The sequence below is a fragment of the Pinus tabuliformis genome, chromosome 3_2 (assembly GCF_031772625.1).
Source record: "Pinus tabuliformis cultivar Carrire ecotype Pingquan chromosome 3_2, CPIR1, whole genome shotgun sequence".
Taxonomy (NCBI): Eukaryota; Viridiplantae; Streptophyta; class Pinopsida; order Pinales; family Pinaceae; genus Pinus; species Pinus tabuliformis.
Genome location: NC_142302.1, coordinates 770,749,353 through 770,774,982, shown reverse-complemented (window position 1 = coordinate 770,774,982; position 25,630 = coordinate 770,749,353). Strand labels below are relative to the sequence as shown.

Sequence of the window (25,630 nt, the reverse complement as noted above, 5' to 3'; positions counted from 1 at the left end):
TGTTTGATTTTTTTTCTTTTTTTTTTTTGGGAAATGAGGTGGAGGGAAAGGGAAATTGGAGGGAAGAAAATGCTTTATAACCACTTCTCTCCCTTCCATTTATCATTAACTTGTCATTTGAGTGTTTGGCTAATTTGTATGAGTGTTGAGTGACTCCATTGCACAATGAAGGAGCTCTTGTAGGAGGTTAAAGGAGGCTTCATTAGATCAAACCTAGCTTCAGGTAAGCTTCATGAACCTTGTTTGAATGTTTTCCATGTAATTTTTTTGTATTCAATTTAGTTTTTTTTTGTTTTTTTGTATGTTTGGGTTTGTGGTTGAGTTTCTCAGCCACATAGGGCTGTTGTGTAGCTGAGAAAATCAGCCATAGGGCCTGCGGGTTGAGGAGGCAATAAACAGTCCTCCTTAGCCCGCAGGCCATTGTGGCTGAATTTCTCAACCCCATGGGGCCACTGCGTGGCTGAGAAACTCAGCCATAGGGCCAAAAACATTGCAAATTAAAAAAAAATTCAAAACCAAATTTAAAAAACCAATTTTTTTTTTTGTTTTTCTTCAAGATTTTGTCACCATGCCACCAAAGGGTTCTAGAAAGACTCATGATCTGACATGGGCACATGGTCAACGAATCATTGCCGGTAATGACCACCATGTCAAGTGCAATTATTGCAATGCCACAATGCATGCAAACATAAATATGCTAAAATACAACCTAGCTAGAATTCCTGGGAATGGTGTGGGATGTTGTCAAAATTGCCTTGATGAAGGCACTATTGAAATGGCAGCTGCTTTGGAATCCATTAAAAAAGAGTGTTCTAAGAGGGCAAAAAGGAAGGATGAGATTGTTGGGATAGTTAGATCTTCATCTCAGAGTGAAACACAGATTCAAAGTCCAGGTATTAGTAACTCCTCTTCAAGTGCTGTGGCAAACAAGAGTATAACCTCTTCTTTCTTCAGTCCTTGTACAACTCCAGGATCTCAACTAACCTTGGATAGTTTTAATGAAAAGAAGAGGAAGGAGGCAGATATGGTAGTGAGGAGGTTTTGGTACCATAGCAATCTTTCATTCAACTATGCAAAGTCTTATTTTTATCAGCCCATGGTGGATGCCATTGCAAGTGCAGACTCTGGATACAAAGCCCCATCTTTTAATGCACTTAGGGGGAAAGAGCTAGATGAGGAGCTTGAGTGTGTCAAGGAACAATTGGAAAGCATTAAAAGTTCATGGAAATTTACATATTGTACAGTTATGTCTGATGGGTGGACAGATCAGAGGGGTATAACAATAAAATTTTTTGTTGTAGCTTGCCCTAAAGGAACCATGTTCCTAAAATCCAATGATGCATATGCAAATGTAAAAGATGCACATTTGATTTTTAAATTGTTGGTTGATGTGGTGGAGGAAGTTGGGATTACTAATTTTGTCCAAGTAATCATGAACAATGCAACAAATTATGTGGCAGCTGGAAGGTTTCTTTGTGCCAAATATCCCACGATTTTTTGGACTCCATGTGATGCCCATCGCATAGACTTGATGCTAGAGGGCATTGGGAAGTTGGAGTGGGTGCAAGATGTTGTGCAAGAATGCAAGCAAATTACCAAGTATATTTATAATTATGCTTGGGTGTTGAACCTTATGAGGGAATTCACACAAGGTGAGCTTAGTCGCCCAACTGTCACACGGTTTGCTACAAACATTCTTTCCCTCCAAAGCCATTTGTATGAGTACCAAGCTTTGAGAAGAATGTTTTGTAGCCAACAATGGGTATTTTGGAAAGATAACTCAAAACCAAAAGCATTGTGTGTGAAAGCATCTGTCTTTGGTGATAGTTTGTGTTGATTTGGGGTAGTATCGGATGTGTTCTAAGCCTCAAATTTTGCAGGGAGGCTTGGGCACATGCATTCCAAAGAACCCAAAAACCGTTTTGGGAAATTTTACCCAGAGATGATTATATTAAAATAATTAATATTTTTAATGGGGTTCCTAAGTCTAAAATTAGGAAAATTAAAATATTAATGAGGATTAATCTAATTATGGGTGAATCTTCTAGATAAAGATAGAGATCAAGTCAAAATGATCTGAGCCTTTGATTAAGAGTTAATCTAGGCCGTTGGTTGTCCAACAGGAAGATATAAGAATGGGCTTGAGGGTCATTTGGAAAAGACAATGAGAGATAAAGAGATTGAATTTCTGAAGTGAGAAGTTCTCAGGAAGAAATTTTGATCAAAGAGATATTTTTCAGTAGAGGGGCAGGGACAGTGATTCAGAGGAAGATTTCCAGATTCGGAGAGGTAGTAGCAAGAGGTTGAGTTATTCCCAGTGTAGGAACTCGCGAGTGCAGGAACGCACGAGTGCAAGAACGCGAGTGCAGGAACTCGCGAGTGCAAGAATGCGCAAGTGTAGGAACTCGCGAGTGCAAGAATGTGCAAGTGTAGGAACTCGCAAGTGCAGGAATGCTAGTGCAGGAACACGAGTGCTGGAATTTGCAAGTGCAGGAATGTACAAGTGCAGGAATGCGAGTGCAGGCAACATGAGTGCTAGGGTTTCTTAGGGAATATCTTTGCCAGATTTTCTTGCTGTTTGGATCGCCAGTTGGGCATCCATAGATGTACTTAGATTTCACTGCTGCATAATAAAATCAAACCCTCACTGTTGCACCAGTTTTCTCAAGTTGTGTTTTTCCGGGGACATTTGTCCAAAAATAACAGTGTCCTATGTGTTTGTATTTCCTTGCTAAGTTTCTATGTTTCAGAATCATATTTAATTTGGTGTAGGCTGTAGTAGTAATTTACTTCAATGTTTCAAGAAGAAATTTGAAATAAGTTTGTAATGTAATTTATGATCTAGGTGAAGTAGACTTAGTTGGTTGTAATAAGATTCCTGAGATTGTTAGATTTAGGAATTTTCACATGGTATCAGCGCTGTTGATGTGAAACATGAATAGCAGATTAGCACTAAAGCAAGGGCCAACTTGTTGCAGCAGTTCAAATCCCCTGAGGGATTGCGCAGTTCTAGCCAGGAGGGCTATATTTTCGTGGGTGTCTCTCTCTGAGTGAGTCGATAGAGAGGTAAGACTTCCAGATTGAGCATTTGCCAAGGCAAAGGGAGCCACGCAGAGCCTCAGCGCAGAGCTAGAGGGACGCTGTTTTCTGCGAGCTAAGTGCTGGGCAGAAAATCTGTTAGAAGAAGGAAGCAGATCGCATAGTTAGGGAATACTTCCTCAATGATTTCTTGCTGAGGAAATTAATATTTCTCATTTGTTGGGAAACAAAGGAGCAACAAACTTACCAGCTCCATCAGGGAGTATGTAAGCCAGCCTAGACGCTACGCAGTAGGGAGAAAGAGGGAGTTGTTCGACATTTTTTGGAGGATATGGAAACCAGTGGCTTGAGGGATCAGGACAAGTTGGACAGAGCTTTCAACTATGTCTGGAAGGCTAGAATGTCTTTCCTTCTAGATGAGCATGCCTTCAAGACATATGTTGATAGTGTGGTAGCTGTCCCTGCGGATGCAGATCCGCTAAAGATGTACAGAGCTGAGATAGCAAAAGCCAACATGATGATCCTGGATGGAGTCAATGATCATGTGGTGTGCCACGTTGCTAGCAAAGCAATAGCTAAGGAGATGTGGGATGCTTTGGCCACATTGTATTAGGGATCTTCTGAGCAACAAAAGATGTACTTGGAACAAAAGTTGAGATCTGTGCAAATGCAGAAGGGAGAACGTGTGGATCCATTCCTCACGACGCTGAAGGAGACTTGTGATGAGTTGTCGGCTGCGGGGCATACACCTTAGGATTCAGAGTTAGTGAGACTGGCCCTAAATTCTGTCTCAGATGAGTGGCAAGTCTTTGTCTAGAGTATCCTGGGCAGAGCAACATTGCCTAATTAGGACGAGATGTGTGCAGCTCTAAACAAGAAGAGCTGAGGAGAGACCTGGTTAAGGTCAAACTTGATGGAAGCAACAATAGTAGTGGGTCGAAGCTCAAGGAGGAGGAGGATAATGCAACCCTTGCAGCGAAGGGTCAGCAGGGGCAACATAGACAAAAGAAGGATGTCTCTAAGATGAAGTGTTTCAGATGTGGCGAGATGGGCCACTATGCATCCCAGTGTCCCTTGAAGACAAAGGACAAGGATGAGAAGCACGATCCTAAGGTTGCATTCGCAAAGATTGAACAAGAGGAGGAGTTCGCCATGACAACCAAGATACCTCCAGGAGGGAGGTGGGCTAATTTGGAGATGTAGTTCGAAAGAGCTACAGATGGGTAGGGTCCTTGAGGAATGCACCTCTCGGATCAACACCATGCTACGAGAGCCCAGATCAAGAGTAGCAGAATGGACTATTGTCAGTTGGTGCCGAGGAGTGTCGGGTAGACAGTTGCATTGGCTAGGAGCGTTAGAGTCTGAACAACGTAGAGCAGAGGGGAAACAATGCATGGAGGCACAGTGCAAAGCTTCAACAACGTAGTGGCTTCAGAAGATAGCGTGGGACTAGCAGTAGTCAGGCTTTCAATACCAAGGTGTATCCACGGGATACTTATCCAGTTTTGGGTGTTTTTAGTTGCTTCTATCGACAACTAAGTTGCAGTACAGATGCACTGTTAGCTGTGCTAATGCGAGCAACATATGTAAGGGAGCTGTTGTACAGATGTAGCATTGGCAGTGGCAGTGTCAAAGGCAATAGTACCGTTGCAACAACAACGTAGTAGTTGGTGGACAGCATGTCAGACATCAGAAACACAGAGGACGATGCTTCAGAGTCAAAGCAGTATACACCAGCAGTGTATTGCTAGAGCACATTCCTCGCTAAGAGGGAGTGTTGATTTGGGGTAGCATCGGATGTGCTCTAAGCCTCAAATTTTGCAGGGAGGCTTGGGCACATGCATTCCAAAGAACCCAAAAATTGTTTTGGGAAATTCCACCCAGAGACGATTATATTAAAATAATTAATATTTTTAATGGGGTTCCTAAGTCTAAACTTAGGAAAATTAAAATATTAATGGGTATTAATCTAATTGTGGGTGAATCTTCTAGATAAAGACGAATATCAAGTCAAAATGATCTTAGCCTTTGATTAGGAGTTAATTTAGGCCGTTGGTTGTCCAATAGGAAGATATAAGAAGGGACTTGATGTCATTTGGAAAATACACCGAGAGATAAAGAGATCAAATTTCTGAAGTGAGAAGTTCGCAGGAGGAAATTCTGATTGAAGGGATCTTTTGTAGTAGAGGGTCAGGGATAGTGATCCGGAGGAAGATTTCCAGATCTAGAGAGGCAGTAGCAAGAGGTTGAGTTATTCCCAGTGCAGGAACTTGCTAGTGCACGAACGTTCGAGTGCAGGAACGCGTGAGTGCAGGAATGCGCGAGTGTAGGAACATGAGTGTAGGAACGTGCAAGTGCAAGAACGCGCAAGTGTAGGAACGCGAGTGCAGGCAACACGAGTGCCAGGGTTGCTTAGGGAATATATTAGCCAGATTTTCCTGCTACTTGGATTGCCAGTTGGGCATCCATAGATGTACTCAGATTTCACTACTGCACAATAAAATAAAACCCACACTCCTACACCGGTTTTCCTAAGTTGGGTTTTTCCGGGGACATTTGTCCAAAAATAACGGTGTCCTATGTGTTTGTATTTCCTTGCTCAATTTTTATGTTTCAGAATCATATTTAATTTGGTGTAGGTTGCTTTAGTAATTTACTTCAATGTTTCAAGAAGAAATCTGCAATAAGTTTGTAATGTAATTTACGATCTAAGGTGAAGTAGATTCAGTTGGTTGTAGTAGGATTCCTGAGATTGTTAGATGTAGGAATTTTCACAGTTTGTGGGACAAAGTCACTGAGATTGTCAGCTTCACTGAGCCCCTTATTTAAGTCTTCAGATTGATGGATGGAGAGAAACCTGCAATGGGATATATTTATGGGGGCATGGACAGGGCCAAAGAGGCCAGCAAGACTTTCTATAAGGGAAATGAATCTAAATATTTCCCTAGATGGCAAATTATTGATTCCAGGTGGGACAGACAACTACATTCACCATTGCATGCAGCAGGAGCATATCTCAATCCGAGCTTATTCTATAATGAGGGGTCTAGCATTCAAAGAGATCCTGAGGTGATGAGAGGTGTCATGATATGCATTGAGAAGATGTTCCCGAATCAAGATATTCAAGACAAAATCAACATACAACGAGATATGTACAAGGAAGCATTTGACATGTTTGGATTCAGCTCAAGCCAACGTCTCAAGGACAAGAAAATGCCTTGTAAGTGCAAATTGTTAGAACTTAGCTTGTAATTTTGCTAGTTCTCTTTTATATGTTTGGCATTGCAAACTGATAATCTTTGTTGTTATTTTTTTACAGCTCATTGGTTGATAGATTGTGGCACTGAGGCACCACAATTACAAGAATTCACCATCAGATTTCTGAGTCAACCCTGTAGTGCTTCTTCTTGTGAGCGCAATTGGTCAGTGTTTGAGCACATCCACAACAAAAAGAGAAACAAGTTGGATCATAAGAGGTTGGAGAAGTTGGTTTTTATCTAATACAACCTTCGAATGCTAACAAAACAAGTGCAACCAAATGACAGAAATCCAATTTTATTGGATACTATTGATTTAGAGTTTGATTGGGTTGTGGAGGAGGAGTCCCCTGATTTGAGTTGGCTTGATGAAGAGACTGAGGATCTCTCTAGTTTTCCATCTCAAATGGAGACTCCAAACACACCCGCCTCACAGTTGCTTCAACGTTTCCATGTTAGCACTAGCTCCACGAGGGCTTATTGTAGGCATAGTCGTCCATGAGTGATGAGAATCAATATTGTTATGCATTTATGAGACAATCATTAATCATTTATGACATATGTAATTGAATTTTGAATTTGTTGACATTTTTTATTTTAACTATGGAATCATGAGTCCTTTTATTATTCATTATCTAAATGTTTTGCTTACAAAAATCGAATATGTTATGTTGTACTTTTATAGATTGAGATGATGTTATGAATTATTGCATATATTGTAGTTTCTATAACTTATAAGGATTGGAATGGTCATTGGTTTCCTTTTTGTGCTTAAAATTTACCATATTTTAATTTTTTTTTTGTATTTTGACGAGTCTTATAAGGGTCGTTCCCGAGTTTTATACGAGTCGACGAGTTAATGCCGTGACGAGTCTTATACGAGTATGAGTCATGCAACATTGCTCTAATTTATAAAACTAACGGCTAGTTTCTTTAATCTTTGTCATAATAATTTCTGCCATTGATAAACTCTTGAAGATCTTTTAATCTTAGCCGTTGAATTCTTATTTTTGAGGAATTTTTGAATTTCTCATATAACTCCATTTTTATTAGCTCAAAATTAATTATTTTGAGCTAATTTCCTAAAAACTTTTACTTGGACTTAACCACCAAGATCCAAGGGTCCAAATTTTCTTGGAATATACAATATTCCCTTGGTGGAGGACCTTAAAAAATTATTTCTTTTAAAACCCATGATTTTTTCAACTTGGAAAATTATTTTTCCTAAGACAATTTAATATTACTCTAATTAATTAATTTTTTGGCTTAGGATTTAATTTTATTTTGCCAGAAAAATTAATTAGTTGACACATGAGGGGAATAATTATTTTTTCCACTTTCTAATATTTTAACAATGGTGTCTAAGTATGAGGGACTATGCATTAAAATATTTTTTACATAAGATTTACAATTTCAACCCTCAAAGGGGGGATATCCGTTTGACTTAGACCCTCAAAAAACATACCCAATCTGCGATACAATATGAACTAGTAAACCAAGTGATTTGTAATAAAATACTTTAGCTAAATAGCTTAAATTATTCCCAAATCACTTTTACATAAGACTCGACTAGAACATTAGGATTCACCTAAGATTCTGATGAAGAATTACACCCTAGCTTTGGGGTCAGGCTGGAGGGAAAAACTTTATCGGCCATCTGTGTTTAAAAACACAAATGAATCAGTGAGACGAAAAACTTCCTAGGATGAAACTCTTGCTAAAATAATAGGCTTACCTGGGTTGTTACATACGTTCACGGTCTTACTAGCATCATTTACATTATATAACTTGCAGAATGGGTTTACAATGACATGGACTGTTGATAGATGATCCGATCTTATTTAAAAAATTGGTACTTCCGCTTCCTTGGAACTTTGACAATTTGAGTGCAACATGACCCTTCTTAACTTCTTGGTTAATTGTCCTAAGGGTATAATGTTTATGAAATCTGTTGATGCATCTGCACACATTAAAGATGCACGTTTATTATGTGAGTTGTTGGATATCTTCATTTAGGAAGTAGGTCCACAAAATGTTGTCCAAGTCATAACGGACAACGCTGCAAATTATGTTGCTACTGGTAGGTTGCTTATGGAGAGGTATCTTAACTTGTATTGGACACCTTGTGTTGCTCATTGTATTGACTTGATGTTGGAGGATATAGGTAAGATTCCTCTTGTGAAGGATCTTGTTGAATCATCTAGGAGCAATACAAAATTTATATATAATCATGCATCTGTGCTTAGCTTGATGAGAAGATTCACCAACAACAAAGAGTTGGTGCATCCTTCCATTACACGATTTGGCACTACTTTCACATCTCTTAAGTCTACATTGAATTCTATGTGGCATGTGAAGAGCATGCTTCTTTCACAAGATTGATGTGTTTTATCTATTAGCCGCAAACCAGAGGGAGAGGGCATATGTAGACTAGTTTCATATGATCAGAGCCTTTAGGCAAGAGTAGAGGAGGTGTGTGCCATTTTAGAGCCTTTGGTAAGGGTTCTTCGGTTGGTTGATGGAGACAAGCCCTTAATGGGCTACTTGTATGAGGCCATGGATAGGGCCAAAGAAGCCATTCATGCTTATAATGAAGATAAGGGAGACGAGGGGTTAGAGAAACAACAGGTCATATGGAGAGTGATTGATGAGCGATGGAACAATCAATGTTGCACGAAGCGGGAGCGAAGCGGAAGCGGAAGCGGGAGAGCGGAAGCGTCATTTTCCAAAAATCTAGGAAGCGAAGCGTCCGCGGAAGCGTCTGCTATATATATATATATTTTTTATATTTTTTTGCATTTATACTCAAAACAAACATCCCAAATACCAAATTAAAATAACAAAAGAACATAATTGTGTTCGATTACGATAATGTGAGTTATGGTTCTTGTCGATTGACACTAAGTCGCTGTGAATTGACAAGGGTATTTATGATAGATCTTGCGGATTGCAAATCCGTGCAGGGTCTTATCAAATTTTTTATTATTATTAGATAATTAATTTATGAGGATAGTTGGTAATTGAGTTTTTTGGTTGTCATTTTAATTTTTTTAAATAATGGATTTGTATATTAATTTTTATTGTATAATTAATTTATGATGATATTTGGTTTTGAGAGAATTTTTTTTTTTTGTTTTGTTTTGTTTTTTTTTTTTTTTATTTTTTTAAATAATTTTTAAATTTAATATATGAATTTTAAATTTCAAAAAAGTAATAAAAAATTCAAATTTAAAAAATTCAAAAAATAATTTTAAATTTCTAAAGAAATGAATTTAATATTTAATTTTCAAAAATTTTAATAGAGATTACACATAGTTTTCCAAAAAAATTACAAATTGTTGCCAGGAAAAGTGTTGCCTCATCAATTGTAATGCAAGTAAATCATGAATATTGATCACTTAGTAAAGAATATTAAGTTCTTTAGGCCCTAAAATATTAAATTCAGTGCTACTTAGTTTTTTACATCATAATTTTCTAATATAAATCATATATGTTGTTACTTTATAATTAAATTTTCTTCGGGTGATTTATTGATTTATTTCACTAATTTCAAGCACTTTCAGATTTAATTTCCAATACTCTTTTCCCGGTTAACATTAATGTTTCATAGGGTAGTGTAGGAAAAAACTAATGATGTCTGATTGGATTAGATTACCGCCATCGCTGAGACAGTGAGGCGCCCTTTTCTCCTTGAGCCACATATTCCAATAAAGTTTTAACTTCACGCTTCCACTTCCGCTCTTTACGTATTGCAACGATAATTCCCATCGCCATCCGCGTTACGTAAAACATCTCACCTGCGGAGAGAGGATATCAGTAATCTTTATGTCACTCTCGTCCACGAATCTGAAAATGTTATGCGTGATTTCCGAAGTGTACTCAAGATATACAGAGCCAAGGCCATGTTTTCAAAAGAATATATACACCGGAAAGCTAGAGCATGCGAGATAAACTATATTCCGCATGCTGGTAAAAAGAAGAAAACATTGGACATGGACCTAATTAGGAGCACAGGAGATAGAAAAGCAATGCAATGTGGCAAATCGATCAGCACGAAACGGGACTGGGTGGCCCAGCCATTACATTCAAAGTGTTAGAATCACACGTTAGGAGTCTTAAATCTATTTATTTCATAACAAAACAAAATCACAACTGCAAATCAAATGCAATTATAAATCGCCACCTCACCTGCGACTTGGCAATTCTAAAATATATTTCCAAATTATAATCAAGGTTCTGAAGCGTACGCTTCCAGGCCCGAAGCGTGGGAAGCGCGCTTCGGGGCCCACGCTTCCTAAAATCCAGGAAGCGCTTTAAAAATGCTGAATCGCGCTTCGGAATTTTCGGAATCGCGCTTCCGGGGGCGCTTCCTGAACGCTTCCGTACGGAGCGCGCTTCTGGCCTAGGATCCGGGGGGGGGGGGCGCTTCCTGCAACACTGGGAACAATACCCTCCATTGCCCCATTCATGATACAGGTATCTACCTCAATCCCACATTTTCTTACTCTTGTGGTTTTAGATTTGATGCCGAGGTGATGGGTGGATTCCTCACTTGTGTTGAGAGGATGGTGGCATCTGAGCAAGAACATGAAGATATTTCTAAAGAAATGGAGATATATAGGATGGTAGGTGGCACATTTGGTTTTACCATGGCTATTAAGAATAGGACAACCAAAATGCCAGGTAAGCTTTAGTTTGTTTCAAGTTTCAGGTTTCAAATTTCATAATTCATTGTCTCTTCATAATTTGCTTCAAGTTTAGAATTTTAATGTTTTAACCTTTTTTTTATGTTTCTCATTTTTCTTTTAACTTGTAGATGCTTGGTGGACAAGCTAGGGTGGTAGAGTACCCCATCTCCAAAAGCTTGCCATTTGAGTGCTCAACCAAACATGCAGTTCCTTTTGGTGTGAGCGCAATTGGAGTGTATTTGACAAAATACACAACAAAAGGCGCAACAATTAAAAAACTTTCAAATTAAATTTTTGAATTCATTTTATTTTTTTAATATTTAAATTTTCTAAGTACTTAATTACAATCTATGACCCTAATACATATTGGAGTCACAATGCCTTAATGACATGGTCTACATCTACTACAATCTTCGATTATGGTGAGACGACTTCAACAAACTCCTGATGTGGAAGCCATCTCATTGGACAATATTGATACCATTGCTGCATGGAGGGTTGACACTGAGAGGTCGACCGTGGAATTGATCCTTGATTGGTTATTTGTGGATCCAGATGCACTAGCGACAGAGGAGGTTGTAGTCAGAGGGGAGGGAGAGCCAGAGGTAGAGGAGGAGGAGCAGGGTTAGGAGGAGGTGACACCATCTAGGATCGGCAAAAACAGAGGACAAATGTCACCTCTTTTATTGGCTTCTAGAGGACGACAGAGTCCATTTGTAGCCCCAGGGTCAGGGCCTTCTTCCTCAAGAGGAAAGGCAAAGCCATTCCCTATTCCCATAAAAGGGGCAGAGGATCTCAGTGATTGATTACTTTATGACATGTAGATGACTCATGATATACATTTATTATATTTTTTGTTGATATTTTGACTCGTGAGAGTTGATACTGAGATAGGACTCAAGATTTAGTACTTGATTCACTATTTTGATATGTGATGTAGCACTAGACTTCATATACATATTATATATTAGCTTTCTTTTCATGTTTATGTGGAAATGCATTTATTTGATGTTGTGGATACTTTAGATGCTAAAAAAAGGATTATTTTTGTATGTTTTAAATTTTGCCGACTTTTTCAAAAACCTTAGACTTTAACGACTTTTTCAATTTCTGGACCCTTGTCAATTTAATCCCGACTTCGACTTTTTCCACATTGATTCAAATTCATTAGAGATATTATCAATAGATGAGAGGTGATTCATTCTCTCATTATCACTTGGATTTGGGTCTTAGTAGCTTCTTGAGAATTTTGCATTCCTATTTGAAGGAGGATTTTGGATATTATGGATGAATTTTGATGTTTGGATACCTCTCTCTTGTCTTGGAGCTTCATTATTGGCATAATTTGGTGATTGGATATACTCTTTTACACATGTAAGTGCTCTTTTCATGTCTATTCTTGTTATTTGCTTTAATACATGAATGTTGTTGGGATTTTCGCTATACTAGGTCTAAAATTTACTGCTTTTCTTATACAAAATTGTGGAAATTTAATCCTTTGTAGCATTGCATCATCTCATATATCATGTGTGAAAATGGTGAATGTTCCTATAGATTGTTTGTATTGAACACATCTTGATAAGTAATCAATTATTGCAAATTGAAGTACAAATTCTTCTAGCAGCTGCTCTCATGCCCTAATTGCCATGCAAAGTTGCCTTGAAGGCTCCTTGATTGGGTGTAGTTCCTATAAATTATAAGTTTCATCTTGACTCCATCTTCCCCAAAGGATAAGGCATTGATCCTTCCATAGGTGATCATTTTCAAAAAGAATTTCTCTCACCTTCCCTTCTTTTCTAGGCATAGTCTCCATAGGTCACCTAGGGCATCACTTTTCTCACGATTTAGCCATCAAAAGAATTCGATCTCTTGCCCACAACTGCGCTGGTGTACCCTCCAGGGGCCCTCCAAATTTCACGAAATTATGACGGTGGGATCTTGAGATATTTCAATCCCTAGCTCGAAGATTGATTCTTTCCCTTGGATTCCCATTGGCTAGTGACCTCATTGGAATCATAGCATTAAATCATCAAAAGAAGATTCTTTCTTTGATCCTCTTCCCTTCCCTAATTAGGTCAAGTACATACTTGGTTGACCAACTCCATAACCTGACGTAATTTTGGGTCCACTTGGCCCTTTGTGGTCCCACAACCTTTTGAATCCAATTCCACAAAGATCACTTAGAAGCCAAGCATTCATAGGGCCGTTTGAGTCTAGGGGCTTCTTTGATAAGATATATTCTCAAACCCTAACCTCAAAGACCCTCTTAGCCCTTCCCAGAGAGCCTATCACCTTGCTTCTAAAGCAAGCCATCTCACTGAGTCCCTCTTGTGAATAGGCCTAGGAATCACCTCTTTATCTTATCATTAACCATATATTCTAGTGATTCCTCTTTATACCAGGTCTCCTCCCATCGCTGAAAGTCCGTAAAGAGCAGGGAGCCTTAGTTGAGGTGACAGTGGGCTATCGCTCCATTGTTTCCCTTGACCTAGTAGTTGCCCTTTAGGATCCCCTCCTAGGACCTCTGCTAGTTTGAACAGTGACAGATCCTCGAGGGACTCTTAGACAACAAGGCTTGAAGTCATTACAAGGATATACTCATTATGAGCTCAACATGTCACATGCGGGAACCTGGGTGGGGAGGATAACAACATTTCTCCCAACCACCCGAGTTACATCCAATTGACAAATGTGGTTTTAATATATATTTTTAACTATGTTATTAATTTCTTTGTAAATACATGTTATTTCAAACTCTTATTTCTTTTTAAACTATCAACAAATTGGAAGTGTATGTGAAAAGAAAAGTCCAAATCCTTTTACTTGAAAACCATATATGATTCAATATAACCCACTCATGCAATTCTTAATTGTTTTTAGTTGGATTATTTACTTGTTCTGGGAAGTATAACTTTTAATGGAATAAAGAATGGGAATGATACATAAAATATCATTCATGTTTAATTTTAAAATTTCTATAAAGAAATTCTGGTAAGTTTGAATATTTTTTGGATTTTGAAATTTTCAAAATTTGAAATTATCTTTTTTTCCGTCAAGTATCTGTGATCCCCTCAAAATTTTGGGGCACACTTTAGCCACACCATTCCCTCTTTCCAGAAACTCATGCCACTTATGATAAATGCATTTCAAAGTAAACACAATTGAATGTGTTATTTGTTTTCTTCAGCTGAAGGTGCCCATTTCAGAAATTATTTCCAGTTTGATCCCTGTCAAAATGAAAGAGTGGAGAGTATATTCAGATTTGACCTTTGGCAAAGGCAGGAAAGTTTCTGAGAATTATCTGTGTCCAATATTTGTTTTCCAATGATAAATTTATTAACTCTTTGCAAAGTTCTGTTTCGTCAATTTTTAGATCATTGTGAGACTTGACTATGTGCGGTTGAACTTCCTTGGAATCACCTCCTTATTATTAGTCATTGATCTTTATGTTCCTTTAGCTTTCTGACAGTCCTTTTAGTTAAAAGCATTAGGTTAACAATATACTTGAAATTGTCTTAAAAACATCCAAATTGAGTTTAAGTGACTTCATTGCTTAGTCTGGTATTTTCAACTTGAAATGTACATGGCTTCATGATGCAGGGATCTATTTCAGTCAGCATGTCCATTTACCAGACAAGTTTTTGCTTCGTTTGTTCTCACTTGACATCTGGTGAGAAGGAAGGGGATGAATCGAGACGAAATTCTGATGTACTAGAAATACTGCGCCGGACACGTTTCCCTCCTGTTGCTGGAGTTGAACTGCCTCAAACCATTCTAGAACACGAGTAAGTGGAGGCAAACAAAGTTGGTTTCCTTTTGTTGTAGCTATGAAAATAGAATTTATTTTGAATAAATTACTTTCTTTTCATTTATTCTTTTTTTGAAAGGTTGATAGAAATGCGACGACTCTTACTTTCCTTGAAAGTTGAAACACTTTCTTTTTTGAAAAATGTGTCATGTATATACAGAAAAATATTTATATCAGCAAAATACTAAATGTGGAAAGATATATACAGTGAAACTTATATACTCTTGCTCAAAACTACTAGAGTAGAAATAAAATTAGAATACACTATTGCATCTAGAGATTTGGCTTCTTTTATCAGCAAGGACTTTTGTTGAAGTATGTAACTAGGTTCGGTCTTCATAAATATGAAATGTACTCTTGATTCTTGTATATTGTAAAAAGAAAGAAAAAATATTATTATTATTTTTGTAGCATGGGTTTCATGCTCAAGGTCAATTTACTTTGTAGGTCAAGCACCCATTGAGTGCTTCTAGGGTTTGTCATAGAGTCAAGAAGTCAATTGAGTCATTGTCATATATGAAAGACCCTATTGGGCATCTTGTATTATGTCAGGGGAATTTATTTGAGTCATAAAAGTGTCATAAAGACCCTCCAAGACCTAGTAAACCTACAAAAGACAAGTCGGCTTACAAAGTAGTGAAGTTGGCCTCATTAGGGCCATTCGACCAGCATGAAGAAGCATATAAAGAAGAAGCATTTGGCCTCACTTTGAAGACAATCAATCAAGTTCGATCAAGGAAGATAAACAAACCTAAAAGAAGCAAAAAACGTGAAGAACACATAAAGGCTAAGTCACATGACACGACAACACGAAACACGGAGGACACATAAAACGAGTATTCGACACTGGAGACAACGACCTCAGAAATAGGACACGAGGGACACAATATATATATATACACACACACACACAAACATATTAAAAGAACACTAAAATATAGTGCCTGATCCATATTTTTTAGAAATTAGAACATATACAGATATGAATCATGATGATATCTATTTAGTATTTAGTATTTAGTACGCGGATATAAATTCATCTAGAAGGAAACATATCTTCTGGTTGACAAGCTCTAACAATTAGTAGCTTATTCTTCCCATAGACAACTATCAATAATCTACTCTCTTGAACTATTGCCTTATAAACAACTATCAATAATATACTCTCTTGAACTTGTTGCCTTATGATGACATCATGTTGTTTGAGATTCTTTTCCGCTGTTCTTTTCATATATCATTTTGCTTGTTTTCGCTAAAAACAATAATAATGGGATACTAAATAATGTTCCCAGTTTTACAAGTAGCAAAATCTAGAAAAATACTAGCATCTCTCTGTTTCAGGTAAGAGAGTGAAAACAATTACATGAAAATGAGTAGATAGAAGTACATCATAATGGATAGATAGTAGAATGATGTATGGTGAATTTTTTGAAATTGATCTCTTGCTATGCTAGGGGTATCTTCTTATGCAGTGATTTGAAATTAGAGATGCCATTTTCGTGAGGATATACAAATCACAGACAAACATTATTTTGAACAATTATCACTGCTGTGCAGTTCAGATGGATGTTCCGTAGAGTCACTATGGAGAAACCACTGATTTATCCCACTTTTTAATTTTTGAAGAACTCAGGAGTGCTTTACATCTACAAACACATGTAGATACACATTCAAACATATGCTTATGCATACGTATTCAAATATGAATGCAAAATCTATATTTATGATACAATATAAGTAAAACAAAGATAAATGATGACATCGACAAAATCATGTACATTGAACCTTTCTATTAAAATAAAATTTAAAAAATAATAAAGTAAATACAAAATTGTATCAAATTCTGTTAAAAATAATGATCCAAGACATGACAGCGAACAACTCAGTGAGGTTGGGAAGTAAGAGTATGACATGGACTTGACAAGAAGTCGAAAAGAACATGGTCGATCTCATTAGTCATCCAATGAAATTCCTCACACTGCACTGCAAATTTGATTTCGGTGGCGAGCAAACTTGACTACGACGGTGAACAATGACAAAAAAAACCTAAAAATAAACCATGTCGCGGTTTTATGTCACTTTTCATGGGACATGTGTCCTAAGAGCCAAAAACGTTAGGGCATGTTTTTGCCACGTCCAAAACACGTCTCGATTGAAGGACACGAAAAAACGTTTTTGACATGTTTTAGGGCACGTTTCATGTTTGGCACGTGAAATACGTGACACAGACCCTAGGGGACATGTCTTGTGACTTAGCATAAAGGTAAAGACCAAAGTTTCTAGGATTGGTTTTGGGCTAATATCTCCCACACGTGCAAAGAAAATTAGGGCATCATTTTGTTGCAGGAAAGACTGAATTGAAGCCATCATAAGGAGCCAAAGTTTGGGAGCAAAATCATCAAGAAAGGAAGCCGAATTACCAAGGAAGAAAAAGCACTTTGGGCGAGTTAAAAAGGAGACCTAATTTACCATTTTCCACCCACACATGTGAGGTAGGGTTTTTGTAGTATAGGCAAAAGTAGTGGTCAAAGAATTGCAGGTTCGAAATTACAGTGAAAGGAGTAGTTGTAGCTGTTGTGAAGTAAGGTTGATTTGAGTTTGGAGAAGCAAGCTCATCAAAGAAGAAGTTGACTTGGTCTTGGAGGAGTCTTTGACAAGGGTCTTAGGTCTTGGAATTCATCATTTGAAGATTCTATAAGAAGAGAAGAATTCTTATGGGTTTTCCTCTCAAGAGGAGAGGTTTTGGCCTTGGCTAGCAGTCGACATTTTGTGTCCTCTTGTCTCATTGATCTTCATTGTTTGGCAGATGTTTGATGATAAAGAACACTATAATAATCAAGATAAGAAGTTAACTACAAGTAGATCAAGTTAAGTAAAAGAGCATCACACACAGTTATCAAAGTAAGAGAAATCACCCTAATCTAGCCGCCCCTTGATTTCTCAACATGGTATCAGAGCTAAGGTGGCAACAACAAGAAGAAAAGGCAACTTGAAGATCATCCATTTGAAGAAGGATACATAAGGGCCGAGCACAAGGAGATAATTAAGGAGAACTTAGAAGCATCAAGAAGGACTATCCATCTCATATCAAGGACCGTATCATCTAGAAGGAACAACACTTGGAAGAAGAAGAAGACCTCGAAGACCCCTACCTCCATTCAAAGAAGGACTCTTCACTTGAAGCACTCCTGAAAGCTTACACATCCTACAATCCTAAATCAAAGGAAGCAAGAAGAGAACTTCATTATCAAATCAAAATGATCTCCCTCTCATTGAAGAAAGGATCACATATCAATCATCCTTAAAGAAGATCATCAAGTCATCATCATCAAGAAGGAATAAAGTTGAAGATATCATCACCAAAGGAGCATCTTTACTAGACAAGTAAGTATTCTATATTCTATGTCTCAATCTACAATGGCTTCTTTCTGCAAGGAGAACAACAAACTGGTTGGGTCATCGAATTACCTTGCATGGAAGAAGAGAATAGATTTGACCCTTATAGAAGATGAAGTTAGTGAATATGTCACAGGATCAATCACTAAACCTCCTCAAGAGCAATATCAAGCACTATCAAAGTACATGAAAGGAGAGATAAGGGCTCAAAGGATCCTCATTGAGTCAATCAAGGATTCTCTCATCCCTTATGTAGCAAAGTTGAAGACAACGAAAGAAATCTATGAAAAGTTGGTAGAATTGTTCTCTGTAAGCACTGCAGGAGAAATTATATCATTAAGAATTGAACTATACAAGATGAAGGTATCAAAGGATGAAGGGGTAACCTCATACATTATGAGGGTATCTCAAATAAGAGATCAACTACAAGAACTAGGAGAAATAATGTCTGATTGAGAGATGACCACCATTGTGTTCAATGCACTACTTGATGAATGGGGCAACTTTGTATCAAGTATCTATAGAAAGAAGGAAACTACCCCATTCAATGATCTATGGTCATTATGCAAGATTGAAGAAACAAGATTAAAGGCGAAGAACGATGTTGGAGCAAGTGAACAAACTCAAGCATATGCAACTATGGCTAGGAGGAAAGGAAAATTTAGAAAGTTTGAGCCTCGAAAGAAGTTTCAAAAGAAAATCAACATGTCTAAGATTCAATGCTATGTGTGTGATGAATATGGGCACTGTTACCCACTACTTGTGGGTAATAGGAGAATTTTTTTTTCTCCTAGATGGTCCTCAGTCGACAACCAACGAACCCTTGCAACCACCAGATAGCTCGATGTGCCATTGTCTCCACCACCTGATCCAACCATGTGGTCCCTCACCCATTTGTTATGATCCCATGTTTAAAGGTGGGCCTCTTGACCCCGAAGGTATGACTTTTCATTGGTATAGTTGATTAATTTTCCTTACTTAACATGGACACTTTTGGGCATGGATTAGTGGGGGGATTCGGCAAAAAGAATGGGATAGGTATGTACTCTTGTCTCCTCTGCTCGATTTAGTGGTTACCCTTGTATCATAGTCCCGTGGGATCTCCTTTATTGACCATTAACTTTAGGGTTGGCACTACATGGGAAATCTTGATTTTGGTTGTGTGGTCCTGCTTCCCAACACCATGAACATCACTCCCTTCTGCTCATTCTAAACCCATTCATCATTTTTCCCATCCAGATCCACATGTGTCCACTGGGTCCATATAGGGTTAGCCTTCCCTTCCCCTTGTCCACACCTTGGGTTGGGCCTGGAACGATGCCCCAGAGGTTGATGCAGCTAAAAAAGAAAAGAAAGAGCATAATTTGGCCACTCTCAATAGGAAATGTACGACAAAATGAAAAAGATGGTCGATACATACAAATTTAGCACGTGGGAAAAAGCCAAACATGAGCTTTACCCCTTGTTTATGGCCATCACCCTGGTTCCTATGGGTCCTAGATGAGCCCCCTCCACATTAAGGAACACATTATTGTCCCAACGCCTGGTGGTCAATCAAATGCCTTACCTTAAAAGGGGGTACCTATTGCTATATCTTACACATGATGCTCTCATCCCCTGGAGCCTCGAGTAGTTTTCAAGAAAAATAAATCAAAAAGAAAAAGGCATATGAAGAAGGGTGGAAAAACAAACACCAGGGAACTCATGTACCACGATTTTCTCCTTCCTACACTCATATACCCAAGTGTGGGCTTCCTTCATTATTGCTACCCTTGTACCATGACATGTGGCGTGGTTCCTTCCCCTGATTCCCACTTCGTTCCATCACTATATCACATACCACCTACCACCTGATGGATGTGCCACGGACATGTCACCCCCTTAAAGGTGGAAACCACCTAATAAGGTCCTTGGTTAACCCTCTTATTGACCTTGGAGACACTTGTACATGCCAAAGCCCACTATGGAAAGCCATGCCACCATGAAGTGCCCCATTGATTCTATGATTTGTAAGCTCTTTTTCTTGATTATCCTAATGATTTGTTGTATTGGAGGGCAAGGGGACACATTGGATCTTATGCAGGATTGTAGGTGGGTCTCCATTTGGGGTTTGGTCTCCCTATACGGGGTCCAAGCCCTCCAGAGGGCCACATTGGCACTTGTAGGGTGAGCGTTGAGAGCCATGGGCCTCTACCATAACAGAGAGTACTTCATGGATCCCCAACACCACTCAGTGATTGCTCGTGTTCCACTTTTTGGATGAGGATGATGCACCTAGTTCACCATGCCCATGCTTGCCCCATACACTTGACAGATGTTCCAGGGTCCAGAGGAGGATGTGTCTCACTACAGGAGACAAGGGGAGGGCTTATGTCATCATCCTAGCCCTTACAAATAGTTTATAAGCATTATCGATCCACTTGGAGACCCATGAGGATGTCCTTGTGCCCCCACACCAACATGGGAGCACCACATGTGACTTACTTGGGAAACAAGGGGCCAACCCCTTGTCCACTATGTTTGGAGTCCATTTCCTCACCATGGCACACTTTGGACTTCTTTAGGCCTTCTCAATGGCCCAACGAATCACTATATTGATTATTATGCCCTTTTGAGAGGCTTATTTTTATGTTATTATGCTATCTTGGTAGGCTTGTCACCAAGGGATGTTATTGTTGCACATTATTTTATTATTTGGGGGTCAATTAGGCCTAATTAAGCAAATCAAACTCATTAGAGATCATATAAATTGATGAGAGGTGATTCATTTCTCTCATCATCACTTGTTTGGGTTTAGTAGCTACTTGGAGAATTTCGCATTCGCTTTGGAGGACGAGTTTGGTTTCATGGATGAATTTTGATGTTTGGATACTATTCTCTTTGTCTTACAACTTCATTCTTGTCATGATTTGATGATTGGATATACTAATTGTACATGTAAGTGATTTCTTCTTCATGTTTATTCTTGTATTTATCACATGAATGTTGTTGGGATTTTCGTTATCTAGGTCTGAAATTTACTGCTACATTACGCAAAATGGTAGAAATTTTGATCTATTGAAGCGTTGCATCATTGCATGTGTTGTGTATGAATGGGTGAATGTTCCTAGAGGTTATTTTTGTTGAATATTCCTTGATAAGTCATCAAACATTGCACATTGAAGTATAAAATCCTTGGGTAGTTGGTCTCATGCCCTAATTGCCATGCAAAGTTTCCTAGAGGCCTCCTTGATTGGGTTAATTCTCTCCAAGTGACAAATTCACCTTGACTCCATCTCTCCCAAAAGCAAGGCACTGATCCAACAATTGGTGGTCACTTAAACGATTATTTGTCACACCTTCTCCTTCTCTTTCTAGGCCTAGCCCTAATAGGTTTTGTTGTCGCACAAGGTGTCTAGGCATCGCGACAATGCTCAGAGTAAGGGCTGTCACTCTTGATCCTTAGTCACTCCGTTTAGACTCTCTCCTAGGCAAGTCAAGGGGGGTAGTCCCTAAGGTAAATGGATGAGAAAGCCTGTGGAACACGGGCTCTTGGAGATTTTAAAGATGGACAACTCGACGGATGTAGAATAAGTCTCGGTCAATTAAAATAGATGGATTAAAATACGACACAATTACAAGATATAAATGACTACAGACCAATTGGCCTTTAATATTTGCATTAACCATAGACTAATAAAACAAGTTATCCAGAACAATTTTCCAGTATGTGACGAATGGCGACAATCAGGTATGATCAATATAAACGCCCAAAACTGTATCATGCAAGAAATTCCAGAAGAATGATTTTCGCTAATGATCCAGATATAGAATTTAATTAACTTTATCCTATAGCCAATACGATTTAAAACGTTTATCGCACCTTGACCATAGAAAAATCATGAAAATGCATTTAATCACCAAAGACACCAAGGAACTTTAAATTAGCACTTTGATTATTCCTTAGGCAAATTGAAGAAGTAAAATAAATAAAAAAGGATTAATAAATTAAAATTTTAATGGGCCATAGGCCACATTAAAATTTCTAATTTTTAAGCACAAGTCCCTTAATTTATTTTAACTCCTTAGTCACAAAATTTTAAAATTTTTAGATTTATCGTTTTAGATTTTTATTTTTTTTATTTTTAGGATTTTTTAATGTTTAATGTTTTCAAGATTTTTAGATTTTTTAATGAATTTTTAAAATCAAAATCAAAATCACAAAATAAAAATAAAAAAAGGTGAAATGGAATCAAGTCAAAATATAAAAAGATCAAAACAAAATCGAATTGTTAAATAAAATTAAAGTCCAAACAAATAATCAAATAAATGTTGAAATCCAATACAAAACCAAAAATAAAAAATAAAAAAAATCGAAGCCTAAATTAAAATGATTTTGATAAAGTCTTTTTAAAAAGAAAAGAATAAAAAAAAGAAAAGAAATTGAATGCATAAAGAAAGCCCGACCCTAACACATTAAAACCAAAACATAAGATGAAAAGTCGAAATGTATGTTCGCTGTTTCTGTAGGTCGACGGAGCAATGCACAAGGGAGGAAGGGTTTGCTGGACAGAAGGGAGCTAGGGCAGGGAAGCGCTGGGACAGATAGTGAGAGGGGGATGGACACGGTTGTAGTTGCAGGAATGCGTGGAAGGGTTATGGCAGCGTACAGGTGCAGAGATGAGGTTGGAGATGTAGGAAGCAATGATTTAATGAGGGTTTAGCAGGTTTGGACAGGCGGTGGATTCGAAGGGATAAGGAGAATGGAGGATGTAGACTGGACTGCAGAGGGATCTGAGGAATAACGCAGATGAATAGAGGTAGCGGCAAGTGTGAAGGAGCAATACGCAGAAGGGTGAGTTGGAAAGAAAGGAAGGGTATTTTGCAGGTAGGAATTGCGGCCAGAACGCGTGAGAAGGCAAGTTGAAAAGCAACAATTTGGCAGCAGATGAAGAAATCGCAAGGAATGGCAGATATGGGTTCTGCCAGATGAAGAAATCACAGGGAATGGCAGCTATGGGTAGCGTATCAAACCCAGATTTTCCCGAAAACCTCAAAACACAAAGAAAAATTTGAGACTTTGCAGGAAACCCCAAAAAAGGGGCAACAGAACAAAGATTTCGAAGATTTTTCAGAGAAAAAGAAATTTTGGATCAACAGATGATAGCTCAAAGAACCCTTAAAAAAAACTTTCTGAGAAACTTCTGATTAGTTGATATATTCTGCTTCAGATTTATCAATAAAACCCTTAAAAATTTTCTCCAGATTAAAAAAGATAATTTAAATTTAAACCCCTGGATTGCAAAACGCTAAATAATATTTTTGCAAAATGATGCAAACAAACCCCAGAGATCCAGATCTTACCCTCCAGGGCCTAGATCTGGATTCTATACAAATTTCTTCCTCAGATCTGTAACTGCAAGGCAACAAAAAAACACCCAAACGATATATATAATGATAAGACTAAAACCCAGAAAAACCCAAGTTAGAAAACCAAAAAAAATAATTACAGATCTATGCACATGAATAACGGATCTATCAGATCTAGGGAGTGTGAGTCCAACTGCGCTCCCAGATTTGATAATCTAAGGCTCTCAACAGCCAGATTTATCAATTTCGAACGTTTTTTTTTTTTTTTTTTCTAAGTTTAAAGGAGGTCCTGAGCTCAAAAGCCTTTATGCATCACCCATAAAAAACATATTATGATAAGCCCAGGATCAAATTAAGCTGGGCTCTTCAGAAAACACGGATCGAGAGTTCGTTGGTCCAACTGAAAACTTCCCTGAACGCTCGATGATCTAAAAATCAAGACTTTCCTGCAAAACTCAATTCAACCATCAACATAGAGCGAGAAAACAATAATAAAACTCAAACAAATAGAGATACCTGCTATTACGTTCATAATTTAGATTATTATTCAAACCCCAGCGACTGAGCAAAATACCTATACTTAAGTCACTCTTCAGAAGCTATAATCAATGGCTAAAAAACCTATGCATGAAAAACGACACATCTTACTGTATTTCCATGAAGAGTAACATCGACGAAAATTAACCCCAAAGTCTTTCTTTTGTCCGAAAAAAATTTACACGAGCTTTTCCCTTAGCACACAATCAAAAGATCGGATGAATTGACTGACAAATGACTTCGTATTTAAAAATAAATCCTTCAAAGTTCAAGTGATCTTCGTCAAAGCAATCTTGACTGTTGATGATGATCAAAATTTCTTTTAATCTCATTCGTTGAAATTTAAAATTCTTGAGGAAATTTGAATTTTTCAATTAAATACATTTTAATTAATTCAAAAATTAAATTTTTGAATTAATTTCCTCAAAATTTTGACTTAACCCGAGGGACCAAAAACTTAAAATTTAGCAAAATAATTAATTTACCTTAGTCCCTGGACCTCTTAAAATTTAATTTTTAAGGACCGACGAATTTTGCCTTCGGAGAATTTAAATTTACCTAGGACCTAGAATTAATTAAATTTCTGGCTTAGGATTTTAATTAATTTTGGCCAGAAAATTTAATTAATTAACCTATGAGGGGATAAATTATTTTTCCAACCCTCAAGACACTTTACATCATGATTTTCACATTTTTTACATCTCAAGGGGGAAAACCCATTTGCAAAAGACCCTCACAGACTACCCAATTCTGTGACACAAATATAATCCAGCAGACCAAGCAATTTGTAATAAAATAACCTAACCAAATAGTTAGAATTATTTTCAAATCACTTTTACATAGACTCGATCTAGAACACTAGGACTCCCCTAAGATCCCAGTGACAAAATCCATTCCGACTTTGGGGTAAGGCTGAAGGAAAACTCTGTCGATCATTCGAGAATGGATCGGTGAGACAAAAAACCTCTCGGAATGTAGATCGTCACCAAAAAATTAGGTTTACCTAGGTAATTACATACACGACACAGATCTGCTGAGATTATTTACATTATACACATGCAGAATGGGTTTACATTATAAGATGATGATCAAGCTGATGATGATAGCTGGACGACACGAACACATCGATTAGGCGCTATCCCTTTTGCGAAAAAAGGGGGTGTACTGCTATGGGTCGTTGACACGTAGTGGTCAACATCTGGCTCTACTTGGGGACACGTTGCTGCACTGGAGGAATGTGAGAATCCAGAATCTGCATCCACGCAACACACAATATAACATAAGTAGCGTCCATCCAAAAAATCATCATATAACGTTAAGCACAGGAAAGATATAAGCTCTTCATTTATTAACTATCCTAATAACATGGAAAACATAAATATAACTATAAAATGAAACACTGAAATATAAGGTTAGAAATAAATACAAAGATGCCCCATGGCATTAGATGCATTCAATATAGTGCATATTGAGCATTTGCCTGCTTTCAGGCAAATCTGTTGGTTGTTTCTCGGATGTGCCATGTCCAATCCTGCATACAGTAGGACTTTTTCGTA

The 25,630-nt window shown here is 37.8% G+C and overlaps 1 protein-coding gene across 4 annotated transcripts in view; it reads left to right on the top strand.

Annotated features, from left to right (window-relative positions):
• The window catches only part of LOC149182898 (type I inositol polyphosphate 5-phosphatase 1-like), a 291,600-nt gene that overhangs the window by 66,125 nt on the left and 199,845 nt on the right, over positions 1–25,630 (top strand). For all 4 annotated transcript variants that reach the window (XM_089416989.1, XM_089416990.1, XM_089416991.1 and 1 more), the window contains exon 7: positions 14,585–14,769. In XM_089416989.1, the coding sequence (XP_089273115.1) occupies positions 14,585–14,769 (185 nt within the window). The remainder of the gene's footprint in view (positions 1–14,584; positions 14,770–25,630) is intronic.